The sequence below is a fragment of the Macrobrachium rosenbergii genome, chromosome 13, assembly GCF_040412425.1.
Source record: "Macrobrachium rosenbergii isolate ZJJX-2024 chromosome 13, ASM4041242v1, whole genome shotgun sequence".
Taxonomy (NCBI): domain Eukaryota; kingdom Metazoa; phylum Arthropoda; class Malacostraca; order Decapoda; family Palaemonidae; genus Macrobrachium; species Macrobrachium rosenbergii.
This window is the reverse complement of record NC_089753.1, coordinates 22,438,918-22,458,348: the sequence shown is the minus strand read 5'-3', so window position 1 is coordinate 22,458,348 and position 19,431 is coordinate 22,438,918. Positions and strand designations below refer to the sequence as shown.

General features: G+C 38.5%; 1 protein-coding gene across 50 annotated transcripts in view; it reads right to left on the bottom strand.

Annotated features, from left to right (window-relative positions):
* The window catches only part of LOC136845002 (protein abrupt-like), a 239,411-nt gene that overhangs the window by 198,952 nt on the left and 21,028 nt on the right, over window positions 1–19,431 (bottom strand). For 2 of the 50 annotated variants that reach the window (XM_067114662.1, XM_067114663.1), the window contains exon 6: window positions 8,819–10,062. The exons of 46 other annotated variants lie outside the window; for them this stretch is intronic. In XM_067114662.1, the coding sequence (XP_066970763.1) occupies window positions 9,850–10,062 (213 nt within the window). In that variant the 3' untranslated portion in view covers window positions 8,819–9,849. Of the gene's footprint in view, window positions 1–4,078; window positions 4,302–8,818; window positions 10,063–16,272; window positions 17,679–19,431 lie in introns of those variants that run through there. 2 more of the 50 variants (XM_067114660.1, XM_067114664.1) reach the window with 2 other exon arrangements.

Here is a 19,431-nt window from a genome sequence, read left to right as displayed (position 1 = left end):
AAGCTAGGCAGGGTTATGGCAGGATTTTCAGGTTGACTGATTGATTGATTATGAAATTTAGGTACAGGCAGTCCCCAGTTAAGGGTGAGGGTTCCGTACCTGGCCAAGCTAACTGAAAATTGCCACTAAGTGAAAATCGGCAATAAGAGTGCCGAAATCCCCGCTAAGCTATTTCGTTAACTGGAGATTGGTGCCAAAATCCCCACTTAACGGCACCGTTAACCGGAGATTGGCATAAAAAATCCGGTTAACCATGTCACTAGCCAAGCGCCGTAACACGGAAACGCTGTTAACTGATGCTGCTGGTAAGCAGGGACTGCCTGTAGTTGAGAGGTATATCCATAGTACAGTACTTTTTCAATACTATGGATATACTGTACAGGCAGTCCCTGGTTAACGCCGGGCTCTGTTAATGACGATCCGGTTTTATGGGGTTTGTCTAGCGACGAAAATCAGCAATTTTCGGCGCCGAAAATCACTGATTTTCGCTTATCGGCACCGATAATTGGGTAGAGGCGCCGATAACCGAAAATCGGCACTTTTTGGTGCCAATAAGCCCGAAAATCGCCGAAAAAGCGCCAGAAATTGCCGATTTTCGGTCATCATCACACCCCCAGAATGGAACCCCTGCCGATAACTGAGGACTGCCTGTACAGTATTCATACACCCTTGGATGTAGAGAGCAAATGGTCACGGATTACTGTACTGCTACATATGTAAAATTAAAACAAAAATAATTCTCTGTTAAATTTATGCCTATAAATTGACCAAGTCTGTAACAGGGACAAGTACAATATTGCAGTTTTAATATATGTCAATGTTTCTTATTTACATCTACTTTATTTAGGAAGCTTGACCACTGTTTACAATCTACTACTAGCACATTTAATAACAGCCCTCTAAGAGAACACCACAACCCAAAACTGCTCTCACACAAGGACTTTTTTTTTTTTTTTTTAACAGAGTGAAGAATATTCAGATCAGAACCTGTCTTTTAAGTTTGTGGTAAATACATTGCAGCTATGTAAACACACACACACACACACACACACACACACACACACACACACACACACACACACACACACACACACACACACACACACAGTCCCTGCTTACTGGTGGCATCGGTTAACAGTGATCCGGTTTTCCGGCCCTTGTCTAGCGACGCTGTTAACTTGATTTTCAGTGCCTGTAAGCGATTTTCGGCGCTGGTAAGTGGTTTATCGGGGTTGGTAAGCAGTCTATCAGCATCGGTAAGCGGTTTATCGCCGCCGATCACCAGTTAACAGTGTCAATATCCAGTTAACGGCGCCGTTAAGCAGTTTACCTGTGCTATTATCTCCAATTTTTGGTTAGCAGCACTCGGCTCGGAACAGAACCCCGCCATTAACCAGGGACTGCCTACATGTGTAAGGGGGGGGGAAATCTATTGCTGGAGCCTGCAATATTTGAAGTTGTCACTGAGCGGTAGGAAGGACTGTGATGAGAAGATGACCTTCATTTTAACCCTTCCTCCAGTTCAGTGACAAAAAGACTGGAAAGCCATTAAAAGTGTATAATTTCTGAAAGTGCTGAGCCCTGATTAAACAGTTATGTAATACCAACTTCCTACCTTTCTAGGCAAATTCAGTTTGGCCAAAGCTTTTGTTCTCTGAAACACTTGTACATTTGCAGTAGGTGCCGACACTTTACAATAATGACGCACAACACTACCACTTACGTCATAATAATGGATGCTTTCAAGTCTTGTGATTCTTGGTAGCATTACCAGCATTCCCTGACCAATACAAACGGCAATAGCTCACTTCCTCCAAGATTTGACGAAATGTTATCTACTCTGACCGTGACATACAAAACCAATCACTTCAAACAAGTTGAAACCTAACTCCTTAGTGTATACAAATAGCCTCCAGACTTTATCACTGCATTCAATTCTCCAAGACAAGCAATCCCTTGTATACTGAATTTCAGACTTTTTTCATAAAAAAGTACTAACCTCAACTAATTATAGATGAAATCAAATACTACCTCACAGAATGCAATTATTGTAAGAATCCAACACTGAATGAAAACACCACTTAAGAAAAGTAGCATGAAGCAGTAGAAATACCTATTCTTACAACAATTAAAATTACTGATTTTATAAAATATACTACTAAAAAAATACCATAAGACTCAAATCACAGTTCACCATCACTTAGAGAAGTTTAAAAGATCTTACTTTGCCAATGTAAGGTAAATACAACAAATGTCACCTTAGTTTCTGTTATAGTACACTGCGAGAAATGGCACCCCTTTACATGTGGCATTCATAGTTTTTAATAAAACTCCTAAAGAAGAGACTTTCAGTCAACCCTTTCAAACTCATGCTCTTAAGGCAAACAATACAGTACTTTATACTGTACAGGTAATTAAAAGGGTATACATTAAGCTAATTAACTGGCCTATACTGTACAGTATTTTGCTGGAGAAAAAAAAAAAATTCAAGGGTACCTATGCTTGGATGCAAGAGAAGTTATTAATGTAATTATAGAACTTTTTTTTCGATAAAAAACATACTCTTCAGATATCATGCCTGCCAACTGGTATAGACAGTCATTACTAAATATGAACTGCCAATTGGTATAGACAGTCATTACTAAATATGAAACACTCCCCTTCCACTATTCCATGCTAGCAAAAATTACAAGCAAATGAAGTACAGTAATTCCTCCCATACATGTACATCAAAATGTTTTCAACCCAAAATAACTTTTTCCTATAGGTGAAATTCATCCCTGCAATGCTGGTCCCTCACTTACAAGAATAAATCAGAATTTTCCATGTTTTAAAGCAAACCACTCATCCCAAAACAACCTTTATGGATGGGCAGTCAAAATTTTCTCAAAATGACATTCAAGTAATGACTTAAAATAATATTTCTGACACCTTCATCTAGTGCTGACATTAAACTCCCAGCCAAATCAACATTTTGGACATCCTATATGCTAACAAAAACAAACAGCCTGAGTACTTCAAACTATACATTTTATATAGAAATAAATGAATCAGATAAGACATTAAAATTTCACTCTCAGACATTCACACCTGAACACAAGATACTGTCGATGAAGTAAGTACAAGAAGTCAGGTTGGACTGGCAATGTAAAGAAAAAATGCCCATGAAACGCATATGATTAATGAACATTGGAAATTCAAGACTTAAAAAGCAAACACCTAAGAAAGAATGGCATAAATCTGCACCTTCAATCACTGCTTCAACGCATGAACATAATGATAGTGCTACAGAACAAAGTTCAAAGATGCAAATAACTTGAATTTGTGTAACTGAATAGTTAGCACAAGACCAAAGTAGTCAATACAAAACAAGAAGAGAAAATATTCAAACAAAAATAGATTTAATCTTTCAAAGAAGAATTCCGCTACTGTATCTTTCTTTCGCCTAAAAATGAAACATACTAGCACTTGGTCCTCTAGTGGTGAAGCTACCACTAACTCCCTCCCAAACAATTACTTTATTCAATTTGGGTACATCAATATCAAAAGTATTTTTTTTTTATACAAGCAAGTTTTGAGATTCTACATAGAAAATGCTCTTCATAGTGGCATTGACACTGAAAGAAGGGTACCAACTCGACAAAGAGAAACTGCTACTTAGGATGTTGCTCAGAGAAACTGCTACTTAGGATGTCTCCCCCACAAAAAAAAAAACTATATCACAGCCATCTACATACAATTTCACTACATTTCCAATGACCTTTAAGCTAAAAAAAAAAAAAAAAAACTCCCACTACAGACACTGTACTTGAAGATTATTTGTTTAAACATTAACAGGGTTTTACATCTTCTGGACTAAAATTTACTTTTGGAGAATAAATATGTTCAATATCACAACTTCAAATTCTCTTGAAGCATTTCTCAATTTCTCATTTCAAAAGAATGAACTTCATCAACATTTAACAAATTCACTTCTTACACATCTGAATACAGTACTGTACTTAATTTACAACAAGCAGCAGTCCACTTCAATTAAGACTCAACAGAGACGAAAAGCATTTCTCTTATCTCGACGCACCTTTTGCTCTCTCATGAGTAACCATGTGAGCAGTAACATTGGATTTCTGAGAAGACCGGTATGGGCACTGGGAACATGCAAACGGTTTCTCCCCTGTATGGATGCGATAATGTTTCTGCAAATTGTACTTTTTGTTTGTAGAATACACACACAGCAAACACTGGTGCATTTTCTTGATATCAGTTGTCTTCTGTTCATTCTTGAGTGCCCTCATCTCCCCCACCTGTGGAGATATCCCTCATTTACTAAGGACTCAAAAAACTTCACATACAGTATTCTTACATCTATTGAACAATCAGAAAAATGCTTGTACTGAACATATATAGTATATAAATTGCAAAAGATAAGAGAACCCAGGTGAAAAAAAAAAATAGCTTTGATATAAAATCACAGCAACGACACAACTGTACAAACAAGAACCAGGAAAGTAGAGCAGATTCAACATGAACATAAATTACTTGAGATTTCTACGATCTGCAATGCCTAAACATCTCGGAAAGCAACTGAAAAGTGAATACACGAAAAAGCAATGACAAAACAACTCGACATGTAATTAGGAAAGGAAACCCAAAATGTTGTAGAGTGTCTCCGCCCCTGAAAAAATATTCAAACTTCTGTACCTTTCCAGGCAGACATTAAAAAGGTTTACATCATTACCAAGAGAGAATATACTGTTAGGGGAATTAATGTACAAAAGCTGCTACAGTTCTAAAGAGTCCCCAAAGACTAACCAGACTGCTGCTACAAAAACCAATGCCTTTGCATACATGGAGGTTTTGAGTGGTCTCGTGTCACCAACCATAAAGGTGAGCCATCAAAAAAAATCCGGTAATTGCTATATGTACTGTACATACATTCAAGGTTTATTACCAAACACAACCTATAATGCTAACCAGCCAAAATTAGAGTTTCCATCTTTTTAAAAGGTAGGATCTATACCCATCTTTTATCATGAGATCTATAATCCTTCTAGATGTGAAGTCCACAGCTTCTTTTGATGCTAAACCAATCTTTTCTTGTTTACTTCAGGTCCACTTCTGGCAACTGCCATCATAATTAAATGGTTTCATCGGATGACTAAAGGACTAAAATATTAAGACTTGGCAATTTCCAAACTATATATTCAACACACCAAGAAGGTCCTATAGGGCTTAAATTTTCCACATTAAAAGCTGAACGTCCAAGAGAAAAAGAGAGAAAAGAGGTCTAAATACCTAATTTTATCAAGCTTTTTCCATCAACAAGGAGGAGGGATGATACTGGAAGATGCTACAGAAAAAACAAATTTTAATCAATTTGTATTTTTCAAAACTTACACACCTTTGGTCTGTACGTATGGGATAATTTCTCAGATGCGCAGCTGGACCGGTTTAAAAACAGAGCAAGGTCGGTGGCTCAAAGACCGTTAGCCAATGGGGAGAGAGCGGAGGCAGAGCCTCACCTCTCTCCCCTTCATAGATGCTCAGAAGCTTCAGTTATCTCTCAAACCGTCTTCAACCAAGACGTGAGCTGTCCCTCTTTCCAGAAGCTGGTTGTGTACGCACTTCCTGATCACCTACACCTTGGCAATTCTGGTTTTTGCTCTTTTGTTGTGTTTTTATATAGAGTATATCTCAGTTTTTGTAATTGCATTTCAATCATGCAAACCCATGAATCATCAAAGCTTTGGGCTAACCCCCAGAGGAAATGTCCTGGGGTTGGTGACAACCCATGTATGCATTATCTAGCCGCTTTTGATACTGATCCTCATTCAACTTGCAGTAGATGTAGATCTCATGTTTGCAGTGTAAGTAGCCCCTGTTCAGAGTGTCGTGACTGGTGCCCCAGAGAAGTGGAAGCGTTTTGGTAGGAAGAATAGATACAAGAGGAAGTCGGCTGAGGCATCATGGGAAGGCTTCATGCCTCCTATGGCACTGAATGCCAATATTCCTTCTTCTTCTTTCTCTCCATCAGAATTGCCTCTGGTTGCTGCGCTTCTTTAAAATGTTGGACTATGAAGTTTTCCTACCAATTCAAGACAATTTGGGTACAGATTTCTGAAGTGACCGTTGTTCCCAAATTATTCCAATGTATGAATACATGTCAGGGGATGGTTGCCCTAGGACTTTTTCCAAGACTCACCAGGTGGTGCACTTACCCAACAGGGTTAGCCTATAATGGGTCATGTAATACTTGAAGTCATAGGATGTTTGAATTTAGCCAAATGCTAATATAGAGGTCAATGTGGGCTAAGCTCTAGTTGGCACATTAAATTCAACCATTGGCAACATAGGTCGAGTCATTATTTGGGTTATTTCAGACTGCCCCAATAATATGATGAATTTTTAATAATCTGTATTTTTCATAGCTAACAAACCTGCAGTCTTAACTTACAGATGATTCTTCTAGTGCCAGCTGGAAACCGGTAAAAATAATAAACAAGGAACTGGTGGCAATGAGGTCAGCCGATAGGCCAAGGTAGCAACTGTCAAGTTCCTTCGCGCATGAATCAAAAGCAATGGTGCCTCAGTTTCTTCTTTACAGCCCTCATAGGAGGACGTGGTTTTGCTCATCTCTCCGAAGACGGTGTTTTTTGCTAGTTTGTTTTGCTTGTGCATGTGATTCTGAGTTTTCGTGTGATCATGCATCCACAAAAATCATCCCAGCCTCCAGTTTCTGCCAGGTTTTCCAAGCGTCAGAGGATGTGTCCTGGCATTGATAGTTACCCTTGCTCTCGCTTTTTGTCATCAGCTGGGACTGACCCCCATTCTACGTGTAGCCAATGTAGAGCTAATGATTGTAACATCACTAATCCTGAGTGTCGTTCTTGGCCTCCTGAGCAGTGGAGGGTTTTTGCCAAGAAGCAGCAGCATAGGAGAAAGTCGGAGGCTCCATCTTGGAGGAGGTTCCCTCCTTCGATGGATGTGTCACATGCTCCTTCATTCTGTCTCCTCTTTGCCACATCCTCCAGTTGCTATGTCTTCTTTGGAAGATTTTAACCCTTCCCACTCTTCTATAGCTTCATCTATGGAAGTTTTAGGAGGGGTCAAAAGACTTTCCTACAAATGGTTCCTCTGCTCTTGGGGGGTACATCATCTTCCCCCTCACGAGCAGATGTGCCTCTATCTTGTTCTAACCTTTCAGATTCCAATGCGCAGAAGATGGATGGCCTCTGGGCTTCTCTAGGCCTATCAGGGTTACCAACCTTGGATGGCCTGTTGTCCCACTATAACTCACGTGGCCTGGGTCAGCTGCGTTGTAAGTCCCCATTCCAGCTTCCCCCTCCTGTGCCCAGTTCATCACCTGTTTCGTCTTCCCAGCTGACTGCTTCGTTCTCATCCCAGCGTGTCATCCTGCCTCCTCTTCCTCCGACCTCCGCCCCTCCTTCTGACTCATTGGTTCAGGCAAGTGGTTGATCAAACTCCCAAGAGTTATGGAGGTATTGTACAAGTGAAACTTCGAAGGACTCCGTCTCCTTCTTCATCTTCCCCTGTTCCTGCCAAGCGGTGGTGAATCAGACTTCGTCTCTTCCCCTAGTAGAAAGCGTCTCAGACCTATCGTATCTTCATCTACTTCGGACCAAGGCCATGCTTCTCCCCATCCTGAGGTCTGTGTTTCTGATGTCGAGAATTTACGCAAATTGAAGAAGTCTGCGGTTGTCCCTCCCTCTGCCAAAGTTTGTAGGAAGGACAATTTTGCTCCAGTTAAAAAAACTCGTCCTGCTGTTCCCGTCCATGAAGACAGCTCTTCTGGTACATGTCCGCGTCCCCTTCACCACCCTTCACCACATCATCCTTCAAGTCCACAATCCCCTAAGGATGTCTGGAGCTCATGTTCTGGGATCTGGCATTCCAGGAGCCCTGTCGTCTGGTCTAGACATACCTTTCATTCTCCTGACAAAACATGCAGTAGGCACTCCTGCTCCTGCCTTTGGGTGGTTGGGCGCACTCTTGCTGAAGATCATGTCCGCGTTCCTGAGCACGACCATGCTCCTACTCCAGTTCCTTTGCAACCTCCTGTAAAGAACACGGTGTCAGCCCTTATCACCCTTCTGCATTTGATCAGTATCTTTTGAAGATACCAGCATTCTAGGTTATCTGTATGAAGAATAATTGTGGGTAAAAGTGTATAAGTTCTCTCTTTGAAGACTGTGTAAGCTGAAGCAAGGGTACAACCCTTCTGCCTTTTAGTTTTGATCGATTTTTTTTTTCTTTTCTCGCTAGCTGTTAATATTTTTAAAATAAAACCGCGGCCTTGAAGCCAAATGAGACTTAGTAGCCTGGTTAAACTCTCATTACACAGCAATAACAAAATACAATACGAGATCTTGGCACTAAGTGTAGTAGTTAGAAATCAGTACTGCAAATGAAATAGGGTCATCACTGGATCTGTTTTTCTACATCAAGAAAGTCAATTTTCTTTCTACACAGCTTTCCATCACACTGTGTTAGATACTGAAAGTCAAAGACCACCCACCATACTCTGAAATCACCACTCTTCTAAGCAAATCTGCATTCAAAATTTTTCATACGATTCTCTTCAGGGAGAAGAATTATTATTTTGTTTTACATCAATGCAAAACATTTCAATGTGTAAAAACATGATGTTTATGAAAAATATTTCTTGTTATATTTAATTGTTTTCATAATAAAATCACAAAACAGTTACCAATAGTTTTATTTTGTTATTCACAGCGTATACTTATCAGAATTAGCCTACTTAAGTTTGTAGACCGCTACCAAGAAGAATAAAAATCGTGAATATTAAACATCCAAAATATTTATTTGCATGAACTTAAAAATCACATCCAGTTAGATCACAATCACAGGCATTATAATAAGAGTACTCTCAATACATTGCTTCCACTAACAGAATACATGTAATTATGCCATTAAGATAACGGCACTGACAAATTAAAAAGTGCGATTTTGTTGATTCATTATATCAAGTTACTGTATTTCGACTAATCGGAGAAATGTACAGTACACTGAAGGCAACCCTACCATGAATATGTGCAACTTTTTTTTTTGGCATAGTTATTATAAATACAATTCCCATCCACATTTCAAATTCAAAATGTAATCATAATTCTGCCAAGTCACCAGACACAGAACAACAATGTACAGATGATTACTTCACTGAATTAGAGAGATCACTACACACTTCCATATAAACATGAACCGAACGATAAGCAGCTGGCTTCGTCTACTCATCTCAGGACAGCAATCTGATGAGATTGTGCCAAGCACAAGTGTCACTAAAGCTACCAGTCCCTTTTAGGAACATCTTAAATGAAACAGAGCTGACAATAACTACAGGCCAATTATTCAAGAGGGAAATGCAAAATCAATGCCTAGGCATTAACCAAACCCAAATCATATACAATACTTACAAAATAAACCAGAGCTCTGCCATAATTGGCACTATGCACAAATAATGTAACAGTTATAACACCTATCTTACATCACAGAGGTTATAATCCATTTCTTATAGTTAAGTGCTCCATATCCACTGTACTAAAGCTAGTGTCAAGATTCAATCTGTTGATTAAACGACCTAACCTTTCAATAACATATTGGTACCGAACTACAAAATTCACGGTGATCCTACCCACCTAAAACAAAAGAACAATGCTCTTAAAAGATTCCTAACGAAACTGCATCATATTGCAATAAATACCAAAGGTGACATTGATAATTTACATGAAAAAACATGAAATGTAAAGGAAATTTTAAACACAGCCTATCACAGAGATCAAAAATTCCCAAGGTCAAGACCAGAGCAAACCCCTTTCACAGTTTGTGAGTGAACTCATGACTTTTTAAATTATATTTCTGAGAAGATCTGTATGGACAGTGAGGGCACGCAAAAGGTTTCTCGCCTGTGTGAATTCTAATATGCTTTTTCAAATGGTCTTTTCTAGGTGTTGAGTATTCGCAATAGGGGCACGGGTGACGCTTCTTTGGGCCATCTTCTGTCCTCGAGCGAATCCTGACCGCTTTAACCTGTGGAAATATCCACTTCTTAACGAATGCTATCAAACACAAATTCTGAACATGAAATGAAGTATAAGAAACATCTAATCATTTCAACTTACAAAGCATAACAAGAACAATTTTGATTTGGGTGAAAATGGGGCCAAATACAAATATAATAAACATCCAAAGTGCTGCTCTTCTTTAATATTTTTTCATTGCTGCCAAATTTGTCTAAATCTGTAAATGTTTCTAAAAAATATTTACTGCAGGGTACCTTGGTACCTGTGGATAACATCAACAACAATCCATTAAACCTTCAAAAGCGGAGAAAGATTTCATGATGCGGCAATATTAGTTACAACTATACCCATCTTTCCAGAAAGAGCTTAAAAAGCCCAGATGACATCACACCCTGGGGGCTCTTTGTTAGCATGAATGCTTCAAGGACACTGCTCTCCATATGGTGGAGACCTACCATGTGCCTTGCTTAGTCAAGTTACCACTGCTGAAGTTGGGTTTGTCTTCTCATACTTTTATCTCTGCCTTTACTCTATTTCCATCTCATTATTGATCTTCAGCTTTCCTCTGTCTCCCTCACTTTCTGGGCATTCCTACAGTCTTCAGCACTTCCACCTCTACTACGCCTCTCAGGCTATGTTACATGCGCATACTGTACATTTATTCACATTGCAGCATCAGCTCAGCCAGTCTCTATTGAATAGGCTTTTTTTTTGTACTTATTCTTGCAGTCTTACTACACCTTGAGTCTTTGAATAGAAGAAAAGTGTGTTTGACAAACTAAGATTATAATAAGCTGAGACTTGAAAGGTCACACCACTGCACCTTTCTCCAAAGGGGGACTATTACAGGAAAGTCTGTGCTGATAAAGAAAAGCTAGATGTTGCTGCAATGAATTTAGACCCCATTCAAGAGGATGATGCCACACTCAACCTGTAACTGTCATCCCTCGCTTTCTCCTACGGGACTGCCTTGCTGACTGGAGTTGCATAACTTTACGCAATGAGTATTGCACTAAAACAATGTCTGAATCCTTTGTAATCTTTCTATTCTTAATTCTTATTATCTGTGGCAGTATACATTACCCTTTTTCACTTATTGTCTTTACTGATGTTCTCCTCTATTTTGGGAATTATAGGCCACTGAATGGGAGGGGATCAGTAAAATGGGGACTGGGCAAGGCAATTTTTAAAAATTTCTGATGATCTTTGTGTATTTTTGGACTCTCTTTTTGCAACTGACTGGAATAATACGTATTGTTATTTTAACTAGATTATCATAGCGATGGCTGTAGGTCTTTTGGGATGTTTGGATTGTCTCAAGTATTCAGAGGGAATGGGAACTTCTTCAAATTGAAAAGCCATCTTCACTGATCAAACAATTTTTTGAAAATTATGTATTTGAAAAAATTGAGTTTAGTTTATATGTTTAATGGAGTTTGGACATACCAAAGCCATTCCAACCAAAGGGCAGTCCCCTTTTTTTCTTATCTAAAAAATTAAACAGTTTATGCAGTACTTCGAAATCAGAGTTATCTGAACTTGGTGTCTTATACCACTTTGTGATGGCAAACTTTTGACTGTCCCTTTATTTTTTTCTTCATACTTAAGTCTCTTTTCCCTGGCTTGAGGCAGCCCCCTCCTTTGTATTATGACCCTCCAACTACACCATGGTCATTACTGTATTGTACTTATTCAAGTTAAGGCCCAATTTTCCACTGCAACATTGTCCTCTTCCCTCTTAGTTCTTTTACATTTTGGATCTTACCCCACACTCGCTCAAGTATTGCAATCTCACTCATTTAAGACACTGTTACATTTGTTTCATGGTACTATATTATACATTTCACATTTCACAGACCCATGGCATTACAAAGCCATTTTTCTGACAAGGCTTTTCCCGTTTGCTTCTTCTCTAGTCATCAAAAGCTTGAGTTTGGTCACATTTGATTATCAGTCCTCTTCTTTTCATTCCACACTTCCTTCTTTAGAACATTTCTGTGACCTCTTCCTCTGATTTTAACACCTAGTCACTCACTTATAAAGTACCAGCTCCTATGAAGATGTGCTTTAATAATATGGCAAGCCCCAGCATGTTGTGCAATACGTACTTATGTGTACGTTAGAGCACTTCTCTCTTTTTTATTCGAGTCTCCGGCTGGCCAATGAAGAATTAGAGGAATTTATTTCTGGTGATAGAAATTCATTTCTTGATATACTGTGGTTCGGATTCCACAATAAACTGTAGGTCCCGTTGCTAGGTAACCAATTGGTTCTTAGCCACGTAAAATAAGTCTAATCCTTCAGGCCAGCCCTCTCTAGGAGAGCTGTTAATCAGCTCATTGGTCTGGTTAAACTAAGGTATACTTAACTTTTTCTTTCTTTTTGATCTGGTTTTTACTTTAGTTTGCAGCAAGGTAATTCTCAGATTCACCATATTCTTTGGAAGCTTGAATTCTGAGTCAATGGCCCCTGTGGGCTTGTTCCACATGAATAGGGTTCATCTTCTGAATAATACTAATAATAATACTGTACTTCCTCAAGTCTATTCATCTCCCCACCACTTATTCCATTTGAAATATCACTCCAGGATAACTGTAAGTTACCATGTTTAACTTTCATTCTATTTCAATCAACTTCATACCAAGGCTGGTTTTATTTCAGATCTTAATCCATTTCTGCTTGTCACAAGTCATTCTTCTTTTCCTAATTTTTCAAACATCACTAAACAAACCCACCTTTATACCAAGACTCCCCACAAGGCATGCAGTCTTTAGGGGGTTCTTACCATTGTTTGAAGAACCATAATTAATCTGACTGCTAGCCTACTATACCTAGGCCTAATATGGATGTAAGTCCTCATAAAGCCATGTCAGGGGTTATGAAGCTTTACTACTGAATAGCAAGTTTTAGCTGAAACTTTTAGGGAGAAAGCAAAGGACATAGTAGCTAGAGTGCATGAAAACTTTTCCCAATAGTTAACCGTGCTAAACACCTGCATACTGGTAAGCAGGACTGGGCAGAAGAGAGCGATACTACCTCCCTCTTGCTAGACAAAAAGTTTTCCTCTCTGATGTGAGATGATAACTGATCTGTGTGGTTGGTAAGATAGGTAGACCACAGTGGTAAACAAATCTACGGCTGTTTAATCAATATCAAACTGCTTGCGACAGGTTGGTAAATCTGTTTATACAGTACTCGACAAAACTTTAGTCCGGCCACGGTTGAGTGGCCTAAATATATGGCCAAATTTGAAGGAACCAAAAGTGCAAGAAAAATTCAGTCAAATCATTAGGCGCTTACTGAGAGTAGCTAAGGGGGAGGAGCTTAGGCTGCTAAAAGCAAGCAGACAAGTAAGGTTTTGGCTGGCGATCTAGGTGCCAACGTGAATTTTGCTCCACGCTCCCGTCGAAAGTTTTGGCCTACCCCGAGTCACATCCTGGGACCCTGTGACCTACTATGGGGAAATTTAAGGATCTGAATGAACAGATCATAGCACAGATATGTGCATTAAAGGGATCAGGTCTTAAAAGCGAAGGAAATCGCGCCGCTCAGGTGGGTGTGAGCGGCGATCTGTTAAACGCTAGGTTGCCAAGTTTCACCAGGGTGGAAGGGAAGCGATGCTCCGTCGCAAGTAAAACGCTCTGGGAGGCCTAAGAAGACTTCAATCGAAGTATGACTATTTTAAAGCGTCAATTAGAGGTTAATCACGCATGACATCAAGGAAATTGAAGGAATCCAACCCACAACTGCTTGGTGATGTTTCAGTTCGGACCGTCAATCGCCGTATCAATGAACTTGGATACACAAGCCACCCGTCCCGGAAGAAGCCAATTTTGACCAAGTTACAGAGGGATAAAAGAGTCAAATTTGCTCGGAAATATAGCGTTTGGGATGAGTCTCAATGGCTAAGCCTGCTTTGGTCAGATGAATCGACTTTTGCGGTCACTTGTAATAGAGGTCGTAATGTTTTTCGCAGGTCCGAAGCGACCCTCTTGACCCTAGGTACCTCGGCGACTGTCAAACACCCTGATTCTCACATGGTTTGGGGAGCTTTTACTGGTCATGATGTAGCCAAGCTTCATGTCTTTAAAAAGAATGAAAAAGTTAAACAGTATAATTATTTGGAGCTGATGTGTGACATTTTGCCTGATGCATTCGAGGATACGGGTGCCACATGTTTTCAGCAGGATGGCGCCAGGGCTCACACGGCTAAATCTGTCACTCAGTGGCTTCAGGATTGCAGTTCCTTCATCAATGATTGGCCTGGTAATAGCCCTGAGATTAGCCCAATAGAAAACTTATGGGAGATCGTAAGAGGATCTACAAGACAAAGATGTGTCGTCTGTTCCAAAGCTGGAGGCAGAAATCCAGCATCTTGGAACAACATACCGAAGGAAATGCTTCATAATTTGGCCTTGTCTGTACCAAAACGACTGAAGGAGGTGATTAAACGTAAGGGTTGTCCTACTAAATATTAGTGAATACTAATAAAGGTAATTTAGACTTAGAATTGTGTTGTTATTAGCCTATTTGTAGTTTAGTTATGTTGACATGTTTTGAGTTGAGTGAGGGCGGACTAAAAGTTTTGTCGAGTACTGTATTACCCATCAATGCTATATCATTGGCAATGATGAGTCAAAGTCTTTTGACCAGTGTTTATGGTAGTAGCATTTCTATCTAGTGAGATAATGGTGCACCTTCTTAGCATACTGTGTTAAAAATTTTGTCTTTAATAAAGACTGCTGTGCTCCTTTGCATCCAAGGTTATAATATATTTTTTAGTTCACGTTGCAACTACTCACAGTTTTCTCAGTCAGACAATCCTAAGCTAGGAGATAAAAATAAACTTTACAATTTGCTACCAATTATGACAATGAAGAGCAACAAACGACCATTCCTTGTGGAACATCCGATATGAATTGAGCTAGTGTGACAGGTACACAATATTAACTGATACTTGGAGCATTTGTATTGCAAGAAAAATCATGTCAGGTTACTAGGGTATACCTGCTGGGGAGTCCAGATTAGAGGGTCATTTTCTTTAAATGATGATAACACATTTCTATTACTACATAAAAGATTACAACTTCACACATCTGATATGAATTGATATTTCACTTGTACAATATTTTTTTTTACTACAAGTAGTCATACTAAGTACAATGTAAAAAAACTCATTGAAATTTTAACATACCTAGTGGCCATCCCTCCCTTACCACGCCACAAGGCCATGGGCTAACTTGTCCATGATTAATCTACATTTATATATAAATCATGTGTCATGACTTAAGATACTATTTATGACCAATATGAGAAAGCTCCACATTCAGGAACAAAATACTGTACCAAAAATTTTAAAATTATTTTTAGGCTATTTTTAAAATTCAGCCACCATTTACAAACTGACAGTGGCAACTGAAATGCACAAGCTAATCAAGTTGAAGTCTTAATTTCTCTTTAGATTGTAACAGAGGGCTGAGACACAGCAATAAAAGAAGTGTGCACTTTACATAAACATTGATGTCAAGCACACTGGGTCCAGTCAAGCTTTGACCTTCATAGTGGTGTGATCACCTTTGGATCCAACGCAAGTCATAGGACGCATATGAAATTTTGTTGAGAGAGAGAGAGAGAGAGAGAGAGAGAGAGAGAGAGAGAGAGAGAGAGAGAGAGAGAGAGAGAGACTCTTTCATTTGCTGTATCAGCTGTATCAATAGATCAATCTGAGCACTACACTCTTTGGTCCCAAAGTGCCAGTTGTGAGGGATGTTACTGTAATATTAAGATCAATGGTAATAAAAAAAAATTGAATAAATACCAGTAATAAATTAACTGTATATAGGCTAGGAGTATTAGCTTTAACCTGGACATCGCTGGTAACAAGCTGATTTTTGCAGCATAGGTGCAGAATTATGTGTAGAATCACATACTAAAAGTCCCCAGGAATCCCCCTTGTGCAACCTTAGAAATTCAAGATGGCGTCCAAAATGGCCGTCATTTTCCAATTTTAGCATAACTTAGCTTGTAGGCAACATACAAACAAAAAATTTGGTGTCTATTGCTATATTTTTAAGTAGAAGGAATCTAAAACAATATATAACTACAAGATCAACAACATAATTAATATAAAAAGCAAGATGGTGGCCAAAATTGATGATTTTTTTCAATTTAAGCATATCTTTGCTTCATGTGAGGTACAAAAAAATATATATATATATTTTTTTGGTATCTAAACGTTTACTGCAGCAATCAAATAAAATTATATTTCTAGAAGATCAAGAAAATTTCACACAACTAAAAGCAAGATGGTGTCCAAAGTGGCACCAAAGATAGGCACAAGTTTTCATATCATATTATCCAGAATTTTAACAAAACTGACCAAACATTTTGGGTTGAAGAAGACAATTAATTTGATTATAATGGGTTCAAAGTTTGTCAATTTATATAATATGCATAATTCTGCTTATTATATAAGCTGACAAACTCTGGATCCCCATAATAATAAAGTTAACAATTATACAATATTTTAATATTCTAGTGATGTTTCATCAAGAGTTGGTGCCTTCTCTTCCTCTTCATCTGATATTAAGAGGTGGAGCAGTGTTATTGCATGAATGGCCGTTGCACTTGCTGCACATTGCTGTGCAAAATAGGCTAGCTTCTTGCAGCTGCATATCATGTTACTGCATCCCCTGGCTTACATCCACAAGAAACCATTGTAAGAAGGTTTTCAGGGGCAACTGGAATGTCCATTTCTAGTGGAACAAGTGTTCCATCTTGAAATCTCCATCCCCATTCTGTTGGATTTAGACTGTTGCCCATCCACTCCTGTACTGCAAGATATGTGCGATAGGAGTGTTGCTTTGCTGCAGCACTTGTTGGTGGTAAACTGGCCAAGTTGAACTCTGAACTTAAGGAACTTCGAGCAATAGCTCTCTTGTAAGATACATGACGGTTGCTTTCGTTAGAGAACTATAATTACTGGCACCATAGAGTTGCAGAATAAAGTCTTCACCAGCTTGCTTCACTTCATCATGAGTGCATCCACTCTTCATAAATGTAACGAGAGAGCCGTGTTCATTTTCCTCATTCCCCATAATTTTATAAAACAATTGAGCACACTGTCTATGGTATTTAGCTTCAGCTGCAACTAGGTCATAAACATGTTGAATACGTTGTGTCACATCACTACCCCACTTGTCTTGCCTTTCTTTTGCAAGTTTTAAGATTTTGGTCTGGAATTCCAAGGTTTCTACATTACTTACTGCCCTTTTTCTATGTTTGGCAAGTTTGGCATTCTGAGTAAAAGGCTCTGTACAGAAAAAGCAATCACTTTTGATGTCAAATATAGGGTACTGACCGAAGTTCAGGAGCATTGTCTTCTTCTTCTTGGTGACACTCAGATTTTCTCTTTGCTGAAGTGATTGAGCTTCTCCTTGTGTACTGTTTCCTACATTGGACATGAATTCTCAGTGGTGTTGCACTTTCAAAGGTTTTATGAAGGCCATCATTGCTCTAAGCTTGAAGTCACAAGAGTTTGGCGTCCTTTTCCCCAACTATTATAGTTTTAGGTGAGCTATCCTCACAACTCTCTTTGCATATACTACAAGACATATCTGTTGCCTGAAATTATAAGTAGATATTTACATTTATATTCTTTTAGCAGTATGTTTAAAAATAGACATGTATCATTATAGTTGTACAAAGCTGTAGTTCATTTGGGAGGGCAAATTTTTCCCGAGTTTTAAACATCACCATGTACTTGGGTAACAAATACCAAGTAACTGTTAAATTATGTAAAGAAAGTAAAAATTTTAAGAAGTTTAGCAAAACTGTTCTTTATTTAGAGTATATCATGCATGCATCCTCTTATGTGAGACTATGCTCTAAAAGCTCATCTTCATATGCACGACTTAGCCTCGTCAGTGAATTTTTCATTTTTACCTGCCTAGTCACAAAAAAATCGCTTAGACCTAATCGGATAAAGAGATTATTTCATTATTTTTAAGTCATTAAATGGTGTGTGGGGTGACCCCATCAATTATCATCTTTTCATTCGAGTGTTATGAAATGCGAGTGTGACCCAGTGTTGCCATTTGCACGATAACTATCATACATTCACGATAATTAAGGTTCTAGGATGATAGCATTTATGCCTATCTTGAAAGTGTTTTCCTCTATAATTGAGTAGCAAATAGCAGAAAAAACCTGAAAACAGACAAATTATAAGAAAATATGAGCTCTAAAAAACCAAATTTGAGCAAAAAAACTGACCATGTACGATAATTTTGTTGATAATTATTGTACAATATACAATATGTAATAATGAGAATCTGGCACCCTGGTGGAAATCCAGAGGAGGCACGCTTCAGATCTAGAAAAAGATTAAAATGAGGTGGCAAATGGCAACCCTGGATTTCAATAACCTAGTGACAGCGTTTGAGTGAGAATGTATTACAGTGTTCTCCTGAAATGTTAAAATCTCCAAGGGTTTTTGTTATTTTAATGATGAAAGAGAACACAAAACCACTTCATTAAGCACTACACTTTATACATCGTCACTTTAGGTCACTATGAGAACAGTTAATAGCATGGTAAATTAATAATCAAACTTTCCTTCACCAACACACACCATTCCATGACTTTCATGGTTTCACATTCACAAAAGTAACGTTGTCACTATTTTCCTGTTTCTTAAACACACTAAGCCATATCATTATAACTATTAATGCCTTATCAAAGTTCGCGAGAATGAAACCGTTTTCTTTCTATTACCCTTAGGTATTAGCCACAAAATAAATATAATAAACAAGAGAACTGAGAGCAGACCGTCAACTGTCTGCTTGGTGTGTTTCCTCTTCACTAGCAGTATAGCCAGAACACAGAACATTGCAAACTTGCAATACGCTGAGCATAACATTATCTTATTATTATACTGTAATTATACATTCAGTTTCTATTATCACACTTTACAATTTCCTTACTGACTACTGTTCCTAATTCGTTATTCTTCATCCTTGGTTTCTACGCCTATGTGTATTTTCAAGCTCAGAATATTCAAAAAAAGGTGGTAATATTGGGCGCCATCTTGGATTATGCTACTTACAAGCTGTTGATCTTCTAAATACCTATTCTATTATAATTCTTATACCTGAAAACATAGGGATAGCCACCAAGTTTATGTTTGTATCTCGTCTAGAAACAAAGTTATGAAAAAATTGAAAATAACAGCCATTTTGGACGCCTTCAGCTTGAATTTCCAAGGTTGCACAGGGGATACCGGGGACTTTTAGTATGTCATTCTATGTATGTTCCTGCATCTATCCTGAAAAAATCAGCTTGTTACCAGCTATGTCCAGGTTTTGGGTCAAAATTG